The 17,792-nt window shown below is 39.7% G+C and overlaps 1 protein-coding gene across 1 annotated transcript in view; it reads right to left on the reverse strand.

Annotated features, from left to right (window-relative positions):
- Positions 1-17,792, reverse strand: part of cacng2a (calcium channel, voltage-dependent, gamma subunit 2a) — a 132,928-nt gene that overhangs the window by 35,212 nt on the left and 79,924 nt on the right. Inside the window, exon 2 of the mRNA XM_017710351.2 lies at positions 8,073-8,156. Coding sequence (XP_017565840.1) covers positions 8,073-8,156 — 84 coding nt within the window. The remainder of the gene's footprint in view (positions 1-8,072; positions 8,157-17,792) is intronic.

A 17,792-nucleotide genomic window follows, 5' to 3' on the forward strand; every position in this document is an offset into this window, starting at 1 on the left:
ATGGGACTCTATAGGAGAAATAAAGGATGGGAAAAAATAAACACAAACAGAAGAGTGTGGGTCAGAACAGCATTGAATTCTGCAATATAGTTTCAACACAGAAAAATATAGTTACACATTACTTTGCAGTGCTCAACAATAATAATGTTCTAATAAAAATAAATATCCAGAATATATTATTTCAAAAGTGATGATCAAATCTTACAGCAGACAAAAAAAAATTCTTATATTATTGTTTACTGAATTCTTGAGATATTGTCTAAATTATCTAAAAATATCTTCACTAGTTTGTAATATTTAAATCCACGCTGTATGCAGTCAGATGCATGTCATAAGTGTGGGTAGAAAACATTTCAATACACAGTCACTGTTTATTTGCTGAATTTAACAAATTTGAGCAAGGGAAAACACAAAATATGGCCTGAGCAAAAGTGGAGGCACATTGGCTAAATTAATAAAATATGACTGTGCTTTTTTTTTAATCTACCTTAATAAATAGACTAAAATAAACAGAAAAACCCCAAATTAAAGTGTATTCTCTGTAGAGGATGTGAACTCAATGTGAGCACAATTTGGTGATTCACCTGCTCAAATATACCTGATTACATTCACCTGTTGAAGGGGAACTCCACCATTTTTTAAAGTTCCTAAATTTCAGTGTAAACAGAGTCATTGAGTGGTTTGGTGTGAAACACTGTTCTAGAGAAACTTACTGAGTCAAAATTGTTCACAGTGGTGGTGATAGGAACCAGACGTCCACCTCTAAAAGCTCCCTCACAGAAAGTTATTACATTAAATTATTATGAATACACTGCCTGATGTCTTAATGAAGTAGCTTCATTAAGTTTTGGTTTAAAATGTATTTTAATCTATTTCTTTCAATACATTCATGGTGGAGGAATACATGAAGGGTGTTTAAAGCAAAAGGTCCCCACAGAAAACTTTTTTTTCCCCCAATTTTCCACTATTTTACCATCATCAACGTTATGTAAAAAACTTGACTCACGTAGATTCACTGGTGAAGACATTTGAACCATTTCAGACCAAACTACTCTGAATGACTCTGTTTACATCTCACACCCTGAATTATACAGAAAGTTTGAAAAATTGTTGGATTTCTCCTTTAAATGCTGGGCCTGGTGGGTGTGTTTGTGTAGGGCAACTGCCAACCTGGGCTAGACACCAGCCCTCCAGGACCGGAGCTGTGCACCCCTATATTTTCACCAAGTTCAAACTTTTGCACACAACTGTAAGTCATAATTGTTTATAAAACTTTGTTTTATAAATTGTTTATAAGCACTGTAAATATGGTGAGTGATCCCAAACTTTTGAACGCTAGGGCAGCTCCTGCACTTCAGACACCTCTGTCTTGGGGTAAAGGACTGAAATGTGTTAGATTTTTGGCCAAACTATCGCTTTTAAAATGATCAGCTGCTACTGCTTATGAAAAGGGTCCTGACTGGCCCTCAGGGTGGAGCTTTTTCTGCTCGGTCTGCATTTCTCCTCATCTCACAGCTCACAGTTACACAGTCAGAGTCCAGCAGAGCAAGAAGTCTGAGAGGACGAGACTCAGACAGACGGAGAGAGAGACAGAGAGAGAGGCCTGACCTATATAGGAAAGAGGCTGAAATATTTATGGATATGAGTGTCCTAATTCAGGAGCCATTGGGAGCACTGCAGCCTTTTTGTCCAACTGCAGCAAAGGAACAGGACACACACACACACACACTCGTGGGGTCAGAGGTTTACCGAGATGGTCCGTCCATTCAAACTAGGCCTGATGCACCTCTGGCCCAGGCCTCAGACCTTCTCGAAGAGGTCAAAGGTTAAACTATTACGGTTCAGTGAAAAATCAAATCTATACAGTTTCTTCTAGTTCGACTAAAACAGGGGTCTTTACTAAAATCCAGTGAGGTCCAGTTAGAGAAAATTTCCTCAAGTAAAGGTCCAGAACATCATAATGTCTAACTTGCATTACGATTCAGTTCTGTATACTGTTTACTGAAGTAGCCTAGTAGGAATATCAGCATCTTATATAGTCAACAACTGAGTGTCAAATCAAATAAAGTACAGTTCAGTGATATTTCAACATTTATCGTCACCTTTCTCTTTTTAGATCACGCCATGTGAAATAACTTCCCTCTGACTCACTTTCTTCTCCGACTGCCTCGTCCCTCCCCTCTGCGTGTGCATCACTTACTCGAGTCTCAGTGCTCATCGTATTGCAGAGATCTGATTGGCTGAGTAGCGTCAGATGTGATATTTACAATGCATGCGATTGGTCTGTGAGTCTCCCAGGCCGTTAAAGCTACCGTAAAGGCTAGAAAAGCTACGCTGATTAAAATAGGACCACCCTGTCAAAATTAAAGAAATTCTCCATAGTTTATTGGTTATATGTCCAGGTCTGCATAATACAGCGTCTGGTTCAGGACTCTGACCGTGGTCCACCTATTAGTGACCTCTAACTAAAACTAAAACTTAAACATTCAGGGCTGTTCAACTAAAACATGCAAAAATTCATCAAAGTTACATGAAGCAACGTAACGCTGCTGACATAACAAAACTTTGTGTTTCCATTATTATTGTTTTTAATCTTTTTCACATTATTAAAAAAAATTGCCTTTCACATTGTGTGAAAACTTTGTGACACACAGGCTACTAGAAACAGCCCAAACGTGCTTGAAGTTAAACCTCTTTACATTAACTTGTGTTACAAACTCTGGTAAGTTAGTGTCTTTGGCTTTGTTCCAAACTAAATTGCCAATATGGTTAACCTTTAATGCTTATCAAAGAACAGTATGTCTAGATAATGGAAATATCCACACACACACACACACACACGCGCACACACACACACACACACACACACACACACTAGGGGGCAGTGAGCACACTTGCCCAGAGCGGTGGGCAGCCCTATGCATGGCACCCACGGTGCAATTGGGGGTTAGGTGTCTTGCTCAAGGATACCTCAGTCATGGACTGTCGGCACTGGGGATCAAACCAGCAACCTTCTGGAAACAGGGTCAGTTCCCTAACCTCCAGCCCACGACTGCCCCTCTCCGAGTGCCCCTCTAATCACTCTGATTACATCTTAACTGTTTAGTTATGCCGGACAACTGAGAAATTTGTGGAATTTCCTTTTAAAGCACTGTGCTGGACATCCATTACCTCAACACACACACAAACAAACCCTCCAGGGAGAGAACACACACTCAGATGGCAGCAGATTCTCACTGAGCTCTGAATGACAGCCCTGCTGTGTTCAGACGTTCATATAATATCACAGAGCTGACGTGGGCTTTTAACTGTAGGTTCTATAGCTCACTGGGGTCGGTTAGGGGTCAGGCAGCCTAGAGTTGCTCATCAGCCCATTCAGGCTGATATATGTGATTTGATGAGGCTCTATTTTTGACCTACAGTCATTTAATTATGGCCATCTAACCAACACATGGTCATTTCCCTTAATGAACTGCTGTCATCTGGACTATCTGTAGTAGCAGCCGTCAAAACCTTCACTTAAAATACAAATAACATCCGCTGATGTGGAAAGTGCACTACGACTTTTGTGTCTTTGAGTGTTAAAGTTTAAATATGCTCACAAATCAGAAGTAATGAGTTCAGTGACATGCTGCACATTTTTGTGTCCATTATTTTCCTATTAAATAAATTAAGAAAAATACAATTTATATGATTGTACAGTGCCTTCTTTATGTGAATACATTTTCAGTACATTAAAATGAAATTCATATTAGGCATTTATGCCAAAATGTCATGTGCGCGCATATATATATATATATATACACACACACACACACACACACACACACACACACACACACACACACACACACACACACGTATACATACAGTTGTGTTCAAAATTATTCAACCCCCACTGCAGTAAAGTGTTTTAGGAAGTTTCACATTTATTTTTTATCTTGTTCACAATCAGATCAAATAAGGACTTGTATAATAGACAAATGCAACTTAAATAACAACAATATTTTTTCTAATATATCAACAAATGTCCTTTTTGTGATTTCCTCATTGACAAAATTATTCAACCCCTTAGTCACATACATCATTAGTACTTTAGTACAACTCCCTTTGGCAGTAATAATGTCCTTCAGACGTGAAAAATAGCTTGACATGTTTCTTGCGGCAATGAACAGGCATCATTCCTCATGGGCAAAGGCCCTCCAGTTCATTAACATTCGTAGGCTTTTGTGCTGCAACTGCCTTCTTCAAGTCTCACAAGAGATTTTCCATGGGATTTAAGTCGGGTGATTGCGATGGCCACTCCAGAATGTTCCAGCCCTTCTTCTGCAACCAAGCCTTGGTAGAACAGGAGGTATGCTTGGGATCGTTGTCCTGTTGGAAGGTCCACCATCTCCCGAGCTTCAGCTTTGTCACTGACTGCATGAAATTTCCACCCAAGATCTCCTGGTAATTAACTGAATTCATGGTACCTTCCACACGTGGAGATTCCCTGTACCTGAAGCAGCGAAACAGCCCAAGAGCATGAGTGACCCACTGCCATGCTTCACAGTAGGCAAGGTGTTCTTTTCTGTACAGGCCTCGTTCTTCCTCCTCCAGACATATCGTTAAGTCATAGGCCCAAAGAGTTCCAAATTTGTCTTGTTGCTCCAGAGAACAGTATCCCAAAACCTTTGTGGTTTGTCCAAATGGTTTTTGGCATACTGGATTCGACTCTTCGCACTTTGGAGTCAGCAGGGGGGTGCGCCTGGGAGTTCTGGCACGGAGACTTTCATCTCGCAGTGTGTGTCTTATTATCTGTTCTGAAACCTGAGTACCTCCCTCTGACAAGTCCTGTCGCAGTTCCTCAGCTGTCAGACAGGGATTTTTCTCCACCTATTGTTTCAGGTACTGGACAGCAGTCGCCGTCAGCGTCCTCTTTCTGCCACGCCCAGGTAGCGTTTCCACTGTGCCTTTAGCTTTAAACTTGCAAACTATGTTTTCAATTGTGTCTCTTGAAATGTTTAATGTCTTTGCTGTCTTTTTATATCCATATCCTTGCTTATGAAGAGAAATTACCTCCTCTCTTGACTTCTTTGACCATTCCCTGGACTTCACTATGTTGCAAAGACACCATTAAAGGAGCTGAGTATCTCAGTCCTTTTAAATCTGCTTAATTGCTGCTCGTTATGGTTCTGTTCACATCTACAGGTGCTTTCAACGCCTGATTGAAAACACCTGATTGAAACCTCTGTTTTGAGAGTGGTAATCTTTAAGGGGTTGAATAATTTTGTAAATGAGGAAATCACAAAAAGGACATTTGTTGGTATATTATAAAAAATAATTGTAATTTAAGTTGCATTTGTCTATTATCCATCCATCCATCCATCCATCCATCCATCCATCCATCCATCCATCCATCCATCCATCCATCTTTTAAGCCGCTTCTCCGTCAGGGTTGCGGGGATTTATCTATTATACAAGTCCTTATTTGATCTTATTGTGAACAAGATAAAAAAATAAATGTCAAAGTTGCTAAAACACCTTACTGCAGTGGGGGTTGAATAATTTTGAACACAACTGTATATGTGTGTGTGTGTGTGTGTGTGTGTGTATGTATGTGTGTATATGCATACATACATACATACATATATATAAATAAACGAGAACGTTTTAAACAGAAATGTCTTAAACTATGCATAAAATATCATCCAGCTATAATTTAGCCTAGTTAACATGTATACACATACATGTATACACATACATATACACACACACACACACACACACACACACACACACACACACACACACACACACACACACACACATATATATATATATATATATATATATATATATATATGAGTGACAACTTTTGGAAATATAGTGATAGCGTAAAAGCAGTGGAGTAAATGTGCATATTTAGCATCCTGACTTATATAAACACCAATGTTATTGGTATCAGTCTCACTTTCTAATGTAAACAACATTTTAGCATCTGTTCTCTTCCTGTAAATATCTGCACTCTCTGAGACAAAAACAACATAGCAGCACTTTTCCCTCTGTGTTACTGCTTCTTCCTTCAGGCCCCGCTGTAACTGATAGCTTGTGTGTTTTAGGATTGATGCTCTTTGTTTGTTTGGTGCTCACCTCGCTTGTTTACGTGCGAGGGCAAAAAAGGAGCAGAAATCGATGGCGTGTTTGCAGGAATCCCTGTGCTGTAATCACACTCGTTTAGACGGCGCTGGAAGTGCTGCTGGCTGACAGAAAGTGGGGGAATTACATGGGAGAAAAAACAGGGAGCTGCTAATACACATTGTGACTATATATAAACATGGAAAGCCAAGAAAACAGGAAACTACAGGATCAAATAATGCATCATTTCTATGCAGAATGTGCTACTAAACTGCCCAAAACATTCACATCGGTCCACAATTGCCAAAACAACTAAACAAAACAAAATAGCCATGTTTCTGGAGCTCTTTTTAGTCATACAGTGTTAGAAATAAAGGTTCTGTTCAGGTACATTTTTCATTCATTAAGGTACAAACAATGTAAATGTACAGCAGTGGTTTTAAGGTCTGATTGTGAACCTTAAATGAGTTTTTCCAGGTGAAAAGTTTGTATTTGTACCTTTTCATAAACTAATGTTTTAAAACAGAACAGTAAAATAAAAGCCTGGAGGCGAGGCGGGATGTGTGGAGTCAGTAGAGCTTAGAAAATATAATTTCAGTGGATTATGGTTCAGTTATGTTCCCTGACTAAAGGTATGAGTCCCACCCCAGTGATAAGATCCTTTATTTCTGACAGTGTAGTGGGCACCATCGACAACCACACTGCAAATAATCTTTTCATGTAAAATGATCTTAAATATAGTCAATAAATCTAATATTTATCCTCCCTCCTCATTATAGGAAATATTATCTCACATACACTATATTGCTAAAAGTATTCACTCACCCATCCAAATCAGCAGATTGCTTCTACAAACATTTGTGAAAGAATGGGTCACTCTCAGGAGCTCAGTGTGGTACTGTAATAGGATGCCACCTGTGTCCAGTCATGAAATTTCCTCGCTACTAAATATTCCACAGTCAACTGTCAGTGGTATTAAAACAAAGTGGAAGCAATTAGGAGCAACAGCAACTCAGCCACAAAGTGGTCAGCCACGTAAAATGAGAGTGCAGGGTCAGCGGATGCTGAGGTACATAGTGCGCCGAGGTTGTCAACTTTCTGCAGGATGTGGTCTTCAGATTAGCTCAAGAACAGTGTAGAGAGCTTCATGGAATGGGTTTCCATGGCCGAGCAGCTGCATCCAAGCCTTACATCACCAAGCGCAATGCAAAGCATCGAATGCAGTGGTGTAAAGCACCGCTATTGGACTCTAGAGTAGAGGAGACGTGTTCTCTGGAGAGACAAATCACGCTTCTCTGTCCGGCAATCCGATGGATGAGTTTGGTGGTTGCCAGAAGAACGGTACTTGTCTGACTGCATTGTGCCAAGTGTAAAGTTTGGTGGAGGGGGGATTATGGTGTGGGGTTGTTTTTCAGGAGTTGGGCTTGGCCCCTAAGTTCCAGTGAAAGGAACTCTTAATGCCTGGGAAAGCCTTCCCAGAAGAGTTGAAGCTGTTATAGCTGCAAAAGGTGGGCCAACATCAGATTAAACCTTATGGATTAAGAATGGGATCTCACTAAAGTTCATATGCGCGTGATGTGTTATTAAGTATTAACATAAAATATTTGTGTGTGTGTGTGTGTGAATGTTTGTCTTTTTTCAGTTTTTGCCATAATATGAAAATGGCTTTTGCCCTTCACTTTGTGTGTAAATTTCACATTGAATGGACAAAAAGAAACGGCCTAACACGACTTGGACATAATTCTGCTTCCATTGATTTTTTGGAAAATTTTGACACAAAACATGTTTTGATTGGTATAATGATGGAAACTGAAAATATGATACTACTGCTTTAAGACACAGAAATCAGATTGTGTGGTTTCAACACAAAGAAGCAACCCTGTTGCAGCCCAGGTGAACCAGAACAGAGCCCACCCGTTCCCCCACCAGCTGAAAGAAACTCGAGATTCACTCACGCAGGAAGTACTCAGAGGCATCCGCTTCGTAATCTGCGTCTTCTGGAAAATGGTCTATCTGTTTACAGAGTCCCTTGAAGTTTCCTGTGAGAGAGAGAACACAGAGAACTCAGTCAGAACCAGCAAGGGGAACCCTGATTCAGTTATTCAACAATGAATCATTTGAACGAATCAAACATCTAAATCCGAAAGATTCAGCCGCCGTTGTTAATCAGTCCAACTATTTATGGAAGAGAACTGGTTAGAGGGGCATCACTAGAAATAATTCAACCAATATTGTGATTGTGATGCAATTATTTTTTTTAAATGAAAGCCTCGAAGCCGTATTACAGAAACTTCCTCTATTTTTGTCTGAAGATAAGATAAGAAGCAAATCTTAATTTAGTAATCTTATCTTGTTTTACAGCATCTTATCTCAAGTTAGGACATCTTAACCTACTCAATCGAGACTGGAAATAAACTGTCATGCCTGTTACCTAGTAACGGGCCATACCCACACAGCTGAAACGTAAACGTAATCAAAATATTGTTAAAAATGTTAAATTACATATATTATGTATGTTATGTATGGACATTCCATGGTTGTCAACATGTGGTTTGATGCTCCGTAACAGCCGTTTTATAAAATGCATTTTTCATTAAAAATGTCACTGGTGTTACCTTTCTTACGTTTAACACCAAAGAGGATCAGTAACACCAGTGATACCTATGGAGAGATAGAAAAGTGGACGATTCTGTAGAATGATCCAAATAGTGTGCTTTGAATGCTGTATGTTGTATGTTGGTCAACAAGGATGACCAGCTAAATCAGTACTAGACCAGCATAGACTTGCATGGAATTCATGCTGGCCTGTGTTTTTTTCAGCAAGGTTAAACCAGTAAAAACACTATTTATAAATAGTTCTGGTCCTAAAATCTGATTGGCTGAGTTGTAAAATCCGCAATATGCCATGGCTGTGACCGCCTAACAGCGTCTGAACTCCACAGCGTGAAAAGCCCTTGTGTTATCAACAGAATAATCTTTGATACTCATGCTGCTGACATGGAGAACTGAGTGCACTGATGAAGTAAGTTTTAAGTTTTCTTTTTTTTTGTGTGTGTGTATAAACTGAGGGGTGACTTATGTTCTTATATAGAACCAGGCTGGTCAGCTAGCTAACAGGCTAAAAGAGCCAACAGCCTAAACAGCTCCATCAGTAATATCACAGGCTTGCATTAAAGCCCTTATGGTCTGATTAACTGTAGAACTGCAGTATAAAAGTCTAAGAATGTCACTTCAGTCAGAAGTCGTGTCAAACCCAGGCTGAATCCCAAACGGCTCTGTACTCCCTAAACAGAGTTCTAGCTAGGAAAGTTTAGAAATTCTAGCCTCTACAGCCAAACAGTGATCATGTATCGAGTGTGGACGTGTTTGAAATGAACCTTTATTGTCATTACACATTGTACTTGTACATTTGCGCAACGAAATTGGTTTACAGCCCCCCTCCCCTCTTGGTGCAATAGAAATAGAGTTTAAATATAAAATAGAAAAGTTTTAAAATATAAACAAATTAAATAACAGATTAGAGCTACAGTTAACTATACAGGCGTAAGCATAAATTAACTAAGCTCTCCTATTTACACACTAAGCTTTCCTATATACACAAGTGAAGAAATTGACATTTGCACAATCAATTATTGCACATCATATTTTGTTTTTAGCAGCATGGGTCATTGCACTTATCCCTGTAGGCAGACAGAAACATCTGCCCACCGGTGAACTGTATAGTTTTTGTTTAACAGGGATATGGCCCTGTTATAAAAACTGTCCCTCAAACGGTTTGTCCCTTGTTTTGAGGTGTCGGTAACGTCTGCCTGAGGGCAGCAGTTCAAACATCCTATGTCCTGGGTGTGTACTGTCCTTGATGATTGTGTAAGCCCTCCTGAGACAGCGAGTTCTGTAGAGGTCTTCCAGGGAGGGGAGGGAGTGTCCAATAACCTTCTGTGCCGTGTTGATGACCCTTTGTATGGCCTTTTTGTGTGCTATGGTATAACTGGAGAACCACACAGAGATACAGTACGTCAAAACCCTCTCAACGGAGCAGCGGTAGAAGACAGTCAACAGTTTCTTTTCCAGATTCAGCTTCTTAAGGGTTCTTAGGAAATAGAGACGCTGCTGGGCCTTCTTCACTACCGCTGAGGTGTTAGAACCCCATTGGAGATCTGCATCCATATACACCCCCAGGAGCTTGAAGCTGGACACCCTCTCCACACACTGTCCATCAATGTAGATTGGTTGCAAGTTGGACTTCCTCCTTCTGAAGTCTACAATCAGTTCTTTGGTCTTAGAGGTGTTGATGACCAAGTTGTTCTCTGAGCACCACTCCACTAGCCTTTGAACCCCCTCCCTGTATGCCGTTTCATTGCCATCAGAGATCAGTCCGACTAGAGTGGTGTCATCAGCGAGCTTGATTGTGACGTTGTCCGAGTGGCTGCTGACACAGTCATACGTGTACAGAGTGTAGAGGAGTGGGCTCAGCACACAGCCCTGAGGAGAGCCAGTATTAATGCTGAGAGCTGTGGAGAGATGTGAGCCAACTCTAACTCTCTGTACACGGTCCGAGAGGAAGTTTCTTATCCAACTGCAGATGGTGTAAGGAAGAACAATGTCTATTAGTTTGAGTCCCAAATGACTGTTTCTTAGCTGTATGTTGCTCTGTTGGGCTGCAGGATCCAGTATTTAAATTCCTACATAGTGCACTATGTAGGGAGCAGGGAGATGTTTGAGATTTAGCCCCAGTGTCAGAAGAGCGCGCCGCTGGATTAATGCTAAATAAGATTCAAGGTGGTGATTTAGTGACCAAAAAGTGCTAATAAAGGGAAAGTCTTTTCATTAAATCGTGGTGAATTATTACATTTCTCTGCAAAATACTTTACCCATCAACATGTATTTGGCTGTTAAAAATTTCTGACCTTATTGTTTCTCATCAGTGTTTCTCTAGTAATTTAATCAGAATCCCTTTTTGTTGTCTCTCTCTCTCTCTCTCTCTCTCTCTCTCTCTCTCTCTCTCTCTCTCTCTCTCTCTCTCTCTCTCTCTCTCTCTCTTCCCTTCTCTCTCTCTCTTCCCTTCTCTCTCTCTCTCTCATTCTTTCTCCTTCTCTATCACTCTCCTCTGTATCTCTTCTCTCTCTCTGTAGGTGTTGGTGGGGGTATTTTGGCTCGGATGCAGACAGTTAGTGACATGCTCGTGGAGAAGAGAGCGGAGGCCTATCAAAGCTGCTTTCATGTAAGAAACAGATTTACACAGCTTTCTCCGCTGGATACAATCTGCCCGGCCGAGTTTTCAGGACAAAGACTGAGGCACCGGGCAGTGAAGTGCTCCTGCTCGACTGCTGCTTTTACCACTCTTCTATTTCACAGACTGTGTTAAAGTGACAGTTCAGTGAAAAATTACATTTTCTTTATTCCCTTTCCCTTGAACTGAGCTGATCAGACCTGTTTGCTGTTTGAAGATTCTTTAGTTTAGCACTTGGGCTACGAGGCTAACATAGTTTATAGATGCTTATTTACACCAATTACCCCTGTACAAATGATCACTCACAGTTTATACGATTTATAGTTTAAAACTTTCAAAATGCAACTAACATTTTCAACAGAATGTGAATAAATAACAGTTTTGATGTTATATCAAATGTATCTATGTATGTATTGTATTGTTAACCAGCTAGCCGCAGCCCGTCCTCTCTCGTAATACCACTTTGCACCTCAAGGGGCGATAATGAGTCATTGTAGTGTCGAGTCTGCCATCAGTCCAACTTGAGAGGATAAAGAAGTAGAGCTGCCCTGAAGGTGTGTTCTAAAGTCTTGTCAATCATGTTGAAGACCTAGATGGACCATTTAAGGACAGGTAGCGAATGAAAGGTCAGTAAATGCAATGAGGGCTGAAGGTTTGGTGGCAAGCAACCACTATTACCACCGCCACTGCCACTTGCACTCAGGAAGAAATTGGTAGCAAAGAGAAGAACATAATATATATAGAAGCAAAACAAGAGTTAGCATCGGCGCTGCTCTCCACCGCTGGAGCTCTTGGTGAGTAAAGGGCTAAAGTTTGATGCTGAACTCGCAACGTTTCTTCTAGACTGGTAAGGAGAGTTATAGGTAGGAGGAGGGACTATGCGTTTCCTTGTTTCTTATGATAGAGGTGGCCAACACAACTTTCTGGTGATTTGTTGCCCCTTATTTGGAGGGTGGAGTATGAATTTGATGGGTTGTGTCATCTTACATATTGCCTCTGTAAATATTTATAACAGGGCTTGTTTAAGTGGATGTTTTTTATATTTTTCTTTGGCTCTGTATACTGTTTTTTTTTATATAAAAATGGACAGACGTATGGAAAAAAGCAATCAGAAGGCAGGAGGTGTTTTCATGATTAGTGACAGCTCATTGTATGAAACACTGGTTATCTAATAAACACTCCATGCTCCCTAAACCAATCTTTCCAAGTTTAAACAGAAGGTTTTGGAAAACACTCCAGTTCATTGATTTGAAATATAATAGCATACATAAATATTGACTTAGCAAGAATAAATTTCAGGTAGATTTACAACCCCAATTCCAATGAAGTTGGGACGTTGTGTAAAACATAAATAAAAACAGAATACGATGATTTGCAAATCCTTTTCAACCTATATTCAATTAAATACACTACAAAGACAAGATATTTAATGTTCAAACAGATAAACTTCATTGTTTTTTGCAAATATTCACGCAATTTGAATTTACTGCCTACAACACGTTCCAAAGAAGTTGGGACAGGGGCAACGAAAGACTGGGAAAGTTGAGGAATGCTCAAAAAACACCTGTTTGGGACATTCCACAGGTGAACAGGTTAATTGGAAACAGGTGATCATGATTTGAGTATAAAGGGAGTTTTTGGGGGAAACAGGTGAGTTTCCCCCAATTGGAAACAGGTGTCATGATTGAGTATAAAGGGAGTTTTTGGGGGAGAAGAACCCACACAGAAAGAATGGACAATTATGAACTTTGTTTTTATATAACAGCATGTCATACAGTGTTTGAAACATTTACATTTTCATTTATGACATTTTGCAGGCGCTCTTATGTAGAGCAACTTACAATTTGATATATATATTTTTTTACACATATAGGTGAAGGTAGTCCTAGGAGTCTTACCCAAGGACTCTTATTGGTACAGCGTAGGATGCTTACCCAGGCGGGATTGAACCCCAGACTACAGCGTAAAAGGCAGAGGTGTTACCCACTACACTAGGGTTACACTCTACTAGGCCTCGTTCATATGTATTACTTCTATATCACTCCGTTTTCATGATTATCTTTGCCCAAACCAGCAATGTTTTCAAAATTTCGCCGTCCAAGATTGTAGACACCTCGAAAACACTCGCATTACCACGCCAGCCCAGAAAAGAACATTGTCAGCATGCTGTGCAAAATATAGCAAAACTAAAGCAGAGATTTCTAACAATTCCACAGCACTGTGTTACCAGCACTATAGATGGTTGTCAGACCTCCATAATTTCGTATTTCACATGAAAATATAAGCTTTAAAAACCTTGCTGTGGGTTTGATTACATTGCCAGGACTTAGTTTTTTATAGATGTTCACCACATTTTAATTACAGAGTTATGGATATATTTCAAATCTGACTTTATTTAATAATCATCGTAATGCAGGTTTTTCAATAGAATCATACTTGTATTTACACTCTGCAGGTATTAAGTGCTTTATTGCCTCTTGGAAAATTAAAGTAACAAGATTTGTTGTCAGTCATTTTGGTCCATTTCTATTGGTCCGTTCATTGTGAAATTTTGACACAGGAGCCACATTTCCAGCCTGATAATCCATTAACAGTCCAACTAATTGCTCTATCGAATAGAATACATCCATGTAAACACCCCAGTCAGAATAGTCTAGTCTGACTGAGGCCATTCAGAATGCAATTTCTATCTGACTGAACGAGATGGGTGATCCTGTAAATAATCCATTAAATAGAATAATAACTGTGTAAACGCCTTAATCTGATTACATTCCCAATCAGAAAGTTTAAGCACATTCTGATCATGTTCGTCTCGTCATAGTGAAAGTTTATACTGTTCAGCATGGCGGAGCAGAAACTGGTCTGCAGAGGAGACGAAGTTTATGCTCTGTTCTTTAAAAGACGGCAGTGGGATGGACGTCCGGCTTATGTCTCTCAGAACATGACGTCTTCCTCTCTGCCTTCTTTAATAAGGAGATGTGAAGGACGTTTTCCTGAGTCTGACATCATTTTAAAGTCATTAAAACACAAGCACTCCTCACTGCTGCTCGTCTCACTCTGATTGGACTGGCTGTCATGGTAACGTTTACACTAAGTGGATCTCTATGCACACGTGTAATTTTGGATCTGATTACTTATAATGAGCGTGTAAACAGAGATTCTCCATTAGATTTTTGAGCAGAGTGTGTATATAAACACCTCAGTCTTCATCTATAATCGGAATGTATTCTGATTCCAACACAATAATAGGCTGCTTATAACACCTTCCCTCATCCTTGGCTACACTGGCCTCATAGCACCAGCGCAAAACTAAAGAAGCAAACTTCAGTGGACATTGGGGCAAGATGAAAAACTGTAATTTTATCCAAACTGGTGCTTTAAAGCAGCAGGTTAACTCAGCTCCATGTACATGAGCGCAGAGAATCCATTAGCAGGTAGAAGTGAATGAGGTTGTTTAGTGGGTGATGTAATAGTTTGAATGTCAGTGTTGAATTGTAGAAGATTGCAGTGTGGAGTGGAGATGAATAGCGGGCTGCATTAGTGACACGGTGCAAACCTCAGTCCACAAACACAGTTGCCGGAAAGTGTGTGTGTGTGAGAGAGAGAGAGAGAGAGTGTGTGAGAGAGAGAGAGAGAGTGTGTCCACTCCCTTACTTCACCTTTTCTGCTTCGGCTCACAGTGTAACACAGCACATTGATTTTTATCAACAAGCTCTGCGGCAATTAGCGAGAGAGAGAGAGGGAGAGAGAGAGAAAGAGAGAGAGATAGAGAGAGAGAGACCGTGTGAAATAATATGCTGTATTTCCCTGTATGAATGTTTATAACAGGGCTCTTAATGGGCTCTTGATATAAGTGCATTTAAGTAGTTTGACACATTTTATTCTCAGATTATTGTTTGTAGGGATATATGTTCGGAGTCAGCTAAGATCAGAGTCAGATTTGTATTATTTTTATAAATAATGAGAGGCAAGTAAGTGCACCCCTCCAGTCGCCTCTAACTGTCAATGCAGCACTTAACCTGATTCATGTCATTTAAGTAGGCAGCAGTGGTGGTGATAGGAACCAGGGGTTGCCTTGACTACAACATAAATACATTTTATTTACTATCCAAAACCACTAGTGAACCTACACAAGTCTTCTGAGTTTATATGGAATGTTGATGATGGTAAAATAGTAGTAAAAAGGTTTCTTTGGGGATTATTTTGCCTTAAACTCCCATCTTGTATCCTTCCACCAGTAATGAGTTAAATAAATTTAGATTTAAATATGTTGTGGAACTTATTACAAAACTACTTTAAAACTGAGTCTGTTCTACAGTTTCTCATTAGGCTGAATGAATAACCGGCTCTAAATGTAGGTATTGTGATATAAACTGAGTCTGTTCTACAGTTTCTCATTAGGCTGAATGAATAACCGGCTCTAAATGTAGGTATTGTGATATAAACTGAGTCTGTTCTACAGTTTCTCATTAGGCTGAATGAATAACTGACTCTAAATGTAGGTATTGTGATATAAACTGAGTCTGTTCTACAGTTTCTCATTAGGTTGAATGAATAACTGGCTCTAAATGTAGGTATTGTGATATAAACTGAGTCTGTTCTATAGTTTCTCATTAGGCTGAATGAGATTTTTACCAGATTTCTGTAAATTCACAGCCTAGCTATCAGTAGCTAAGGAAGAGCACATTTGTGGGTGGAGCATATATAAGAGAGTTAAACTGAAAAATCAAGCAGACATTATTAATATGATTATAATATAATATGAATCGTTATGTCTGTCCCTCCACTGGTACTTGTCTGAGTTATGCATTGTCTCTGTGTCCCTGCACTGTCCTCACTGTTCATAAGGTTATCTTTGTGGAGTAAGGGAATGTGAGATGAGAGAGAGAGAGAGAGAGAGAGAGATTTACAGGCACATGAGCTGCAGAAACCCCCAGCTCAGCCCACGCACCAGGCTTTCCCACACAGCTCTTTAATTCTCATTCTCTCTCTCTCTCTCTCTCTCTCTCTCTCTCTCTCTCTCTCTCTCTCTCTCTCTCTCTCTCTTTCTTATCAGTGTTCCGTTTCCATAGCCAACCTATTTGGTGAAGAATCATACACACACAGCATTTTAAGCCATGCAGCCATTTTAAAAATGCCTTCATACATTTCATATTAGCATGTTTAGATAATTTAGCATGTTTAATGCCAAAATATCCAATACGCGTCAAAACACCTATAACCCTGAGACCCTAATAAACCCCCCAAACTCTAACAAACTCAATTACAACCAAACTCCCAAAACCCCATTAAACCCAACAAACCCAATACACAGCAGTAAACCCAGTAAAGCCAAATAAGTCCAACAAACCCCATACACAGCAGTAAACCCAATAAAGCCAAGTAAGTCCAACAAACCCAATACACAGCAGTAAACCCAATAAGCCTCAAAGCATCTATAACTCTGAGACCCCAAAAAACCCCAAACTCAGTAACAACTAGACTCCCCAAACCTATTAAACCCAACAAACTCAGTACACAGCAGTAAACTCAATAAACCCAAAAAACTTTAAAAATCCCCAAACTCCAGGAAATCCAAACTCCAACAAATCAATAAACCCCCAAATTCCAATAAAACCCCAAACTCCAAATAACAAATAATTTAAACAACTCAGACAAATCCAATGAACCATAAAACCCCAAATAAACCTCAATCTCCAGCAAACCTCAACAAACACCAAAACTCCAGTAATCCCAAAAAATCCTCCAAAAAAAAAAAAAACAAGCTAGTAAACCCCACCTCACAAAAAACAATAAATGTCAAGCCCCAATAAAACCAGCCATAAACCAAAACAACAAAGTTTAAAAAGTTCAACCAAATAAACCCGAAAACCCAATTAGCCCAATACCTCAAAAGTCAATAACTCAATTAAAGCAATATCCCAAACACCTAATAAACCAATACCGCAAAACCCAGTAATAAAATAACTCTATCCTAAAGCCCCAAAATTCAATAATCCATTAACCCAATACCCCAAATCCCAATTTTTCAATTACCCAATACCTCAAAAATCTAAAACCCAATACTACACTAACCCAATACCCCAAAACTCAATATTCCAATAACCCAATACTTCAGAACTCAATAATCCAATAACATATTACTTCAAAACCTCACAATACATATTTCAATAACCTAAACCCCCCAAACACAACAATCCAATAATCCAACACTCCCAAACCCAATAACCCAATACCCGTAAACTCAATAATCCAACACCCCAGAACCCAATAACCCAATAATCCTACACCCAAGAACCCAATAACCCAATACCCCTAAACTCAATAATCCAATAATCCTACACCCCAGAACCCAATAACCCAATACCCCTAAACTCAATAATCACAATAATCCTACACCCCAGAACCCAATAACCCAATACCCCTAAACTCAATAATCCAATAA

This window comes from Pygocentrus nattereri, chromosome 14, assembly GCF_015220715.1.
Source record: "Pygocentrus nattereri isolate fPygNat1 chromosome 14, fPygNat1.pri, whole genome shotgun sequence".
Lineage (NCBI taxonomy): Eukaryota > Metazoa > Chordata > Actinopteri > Characiformes > Serrasalmidae > Pygocentrus > Pygocentrus nattereri.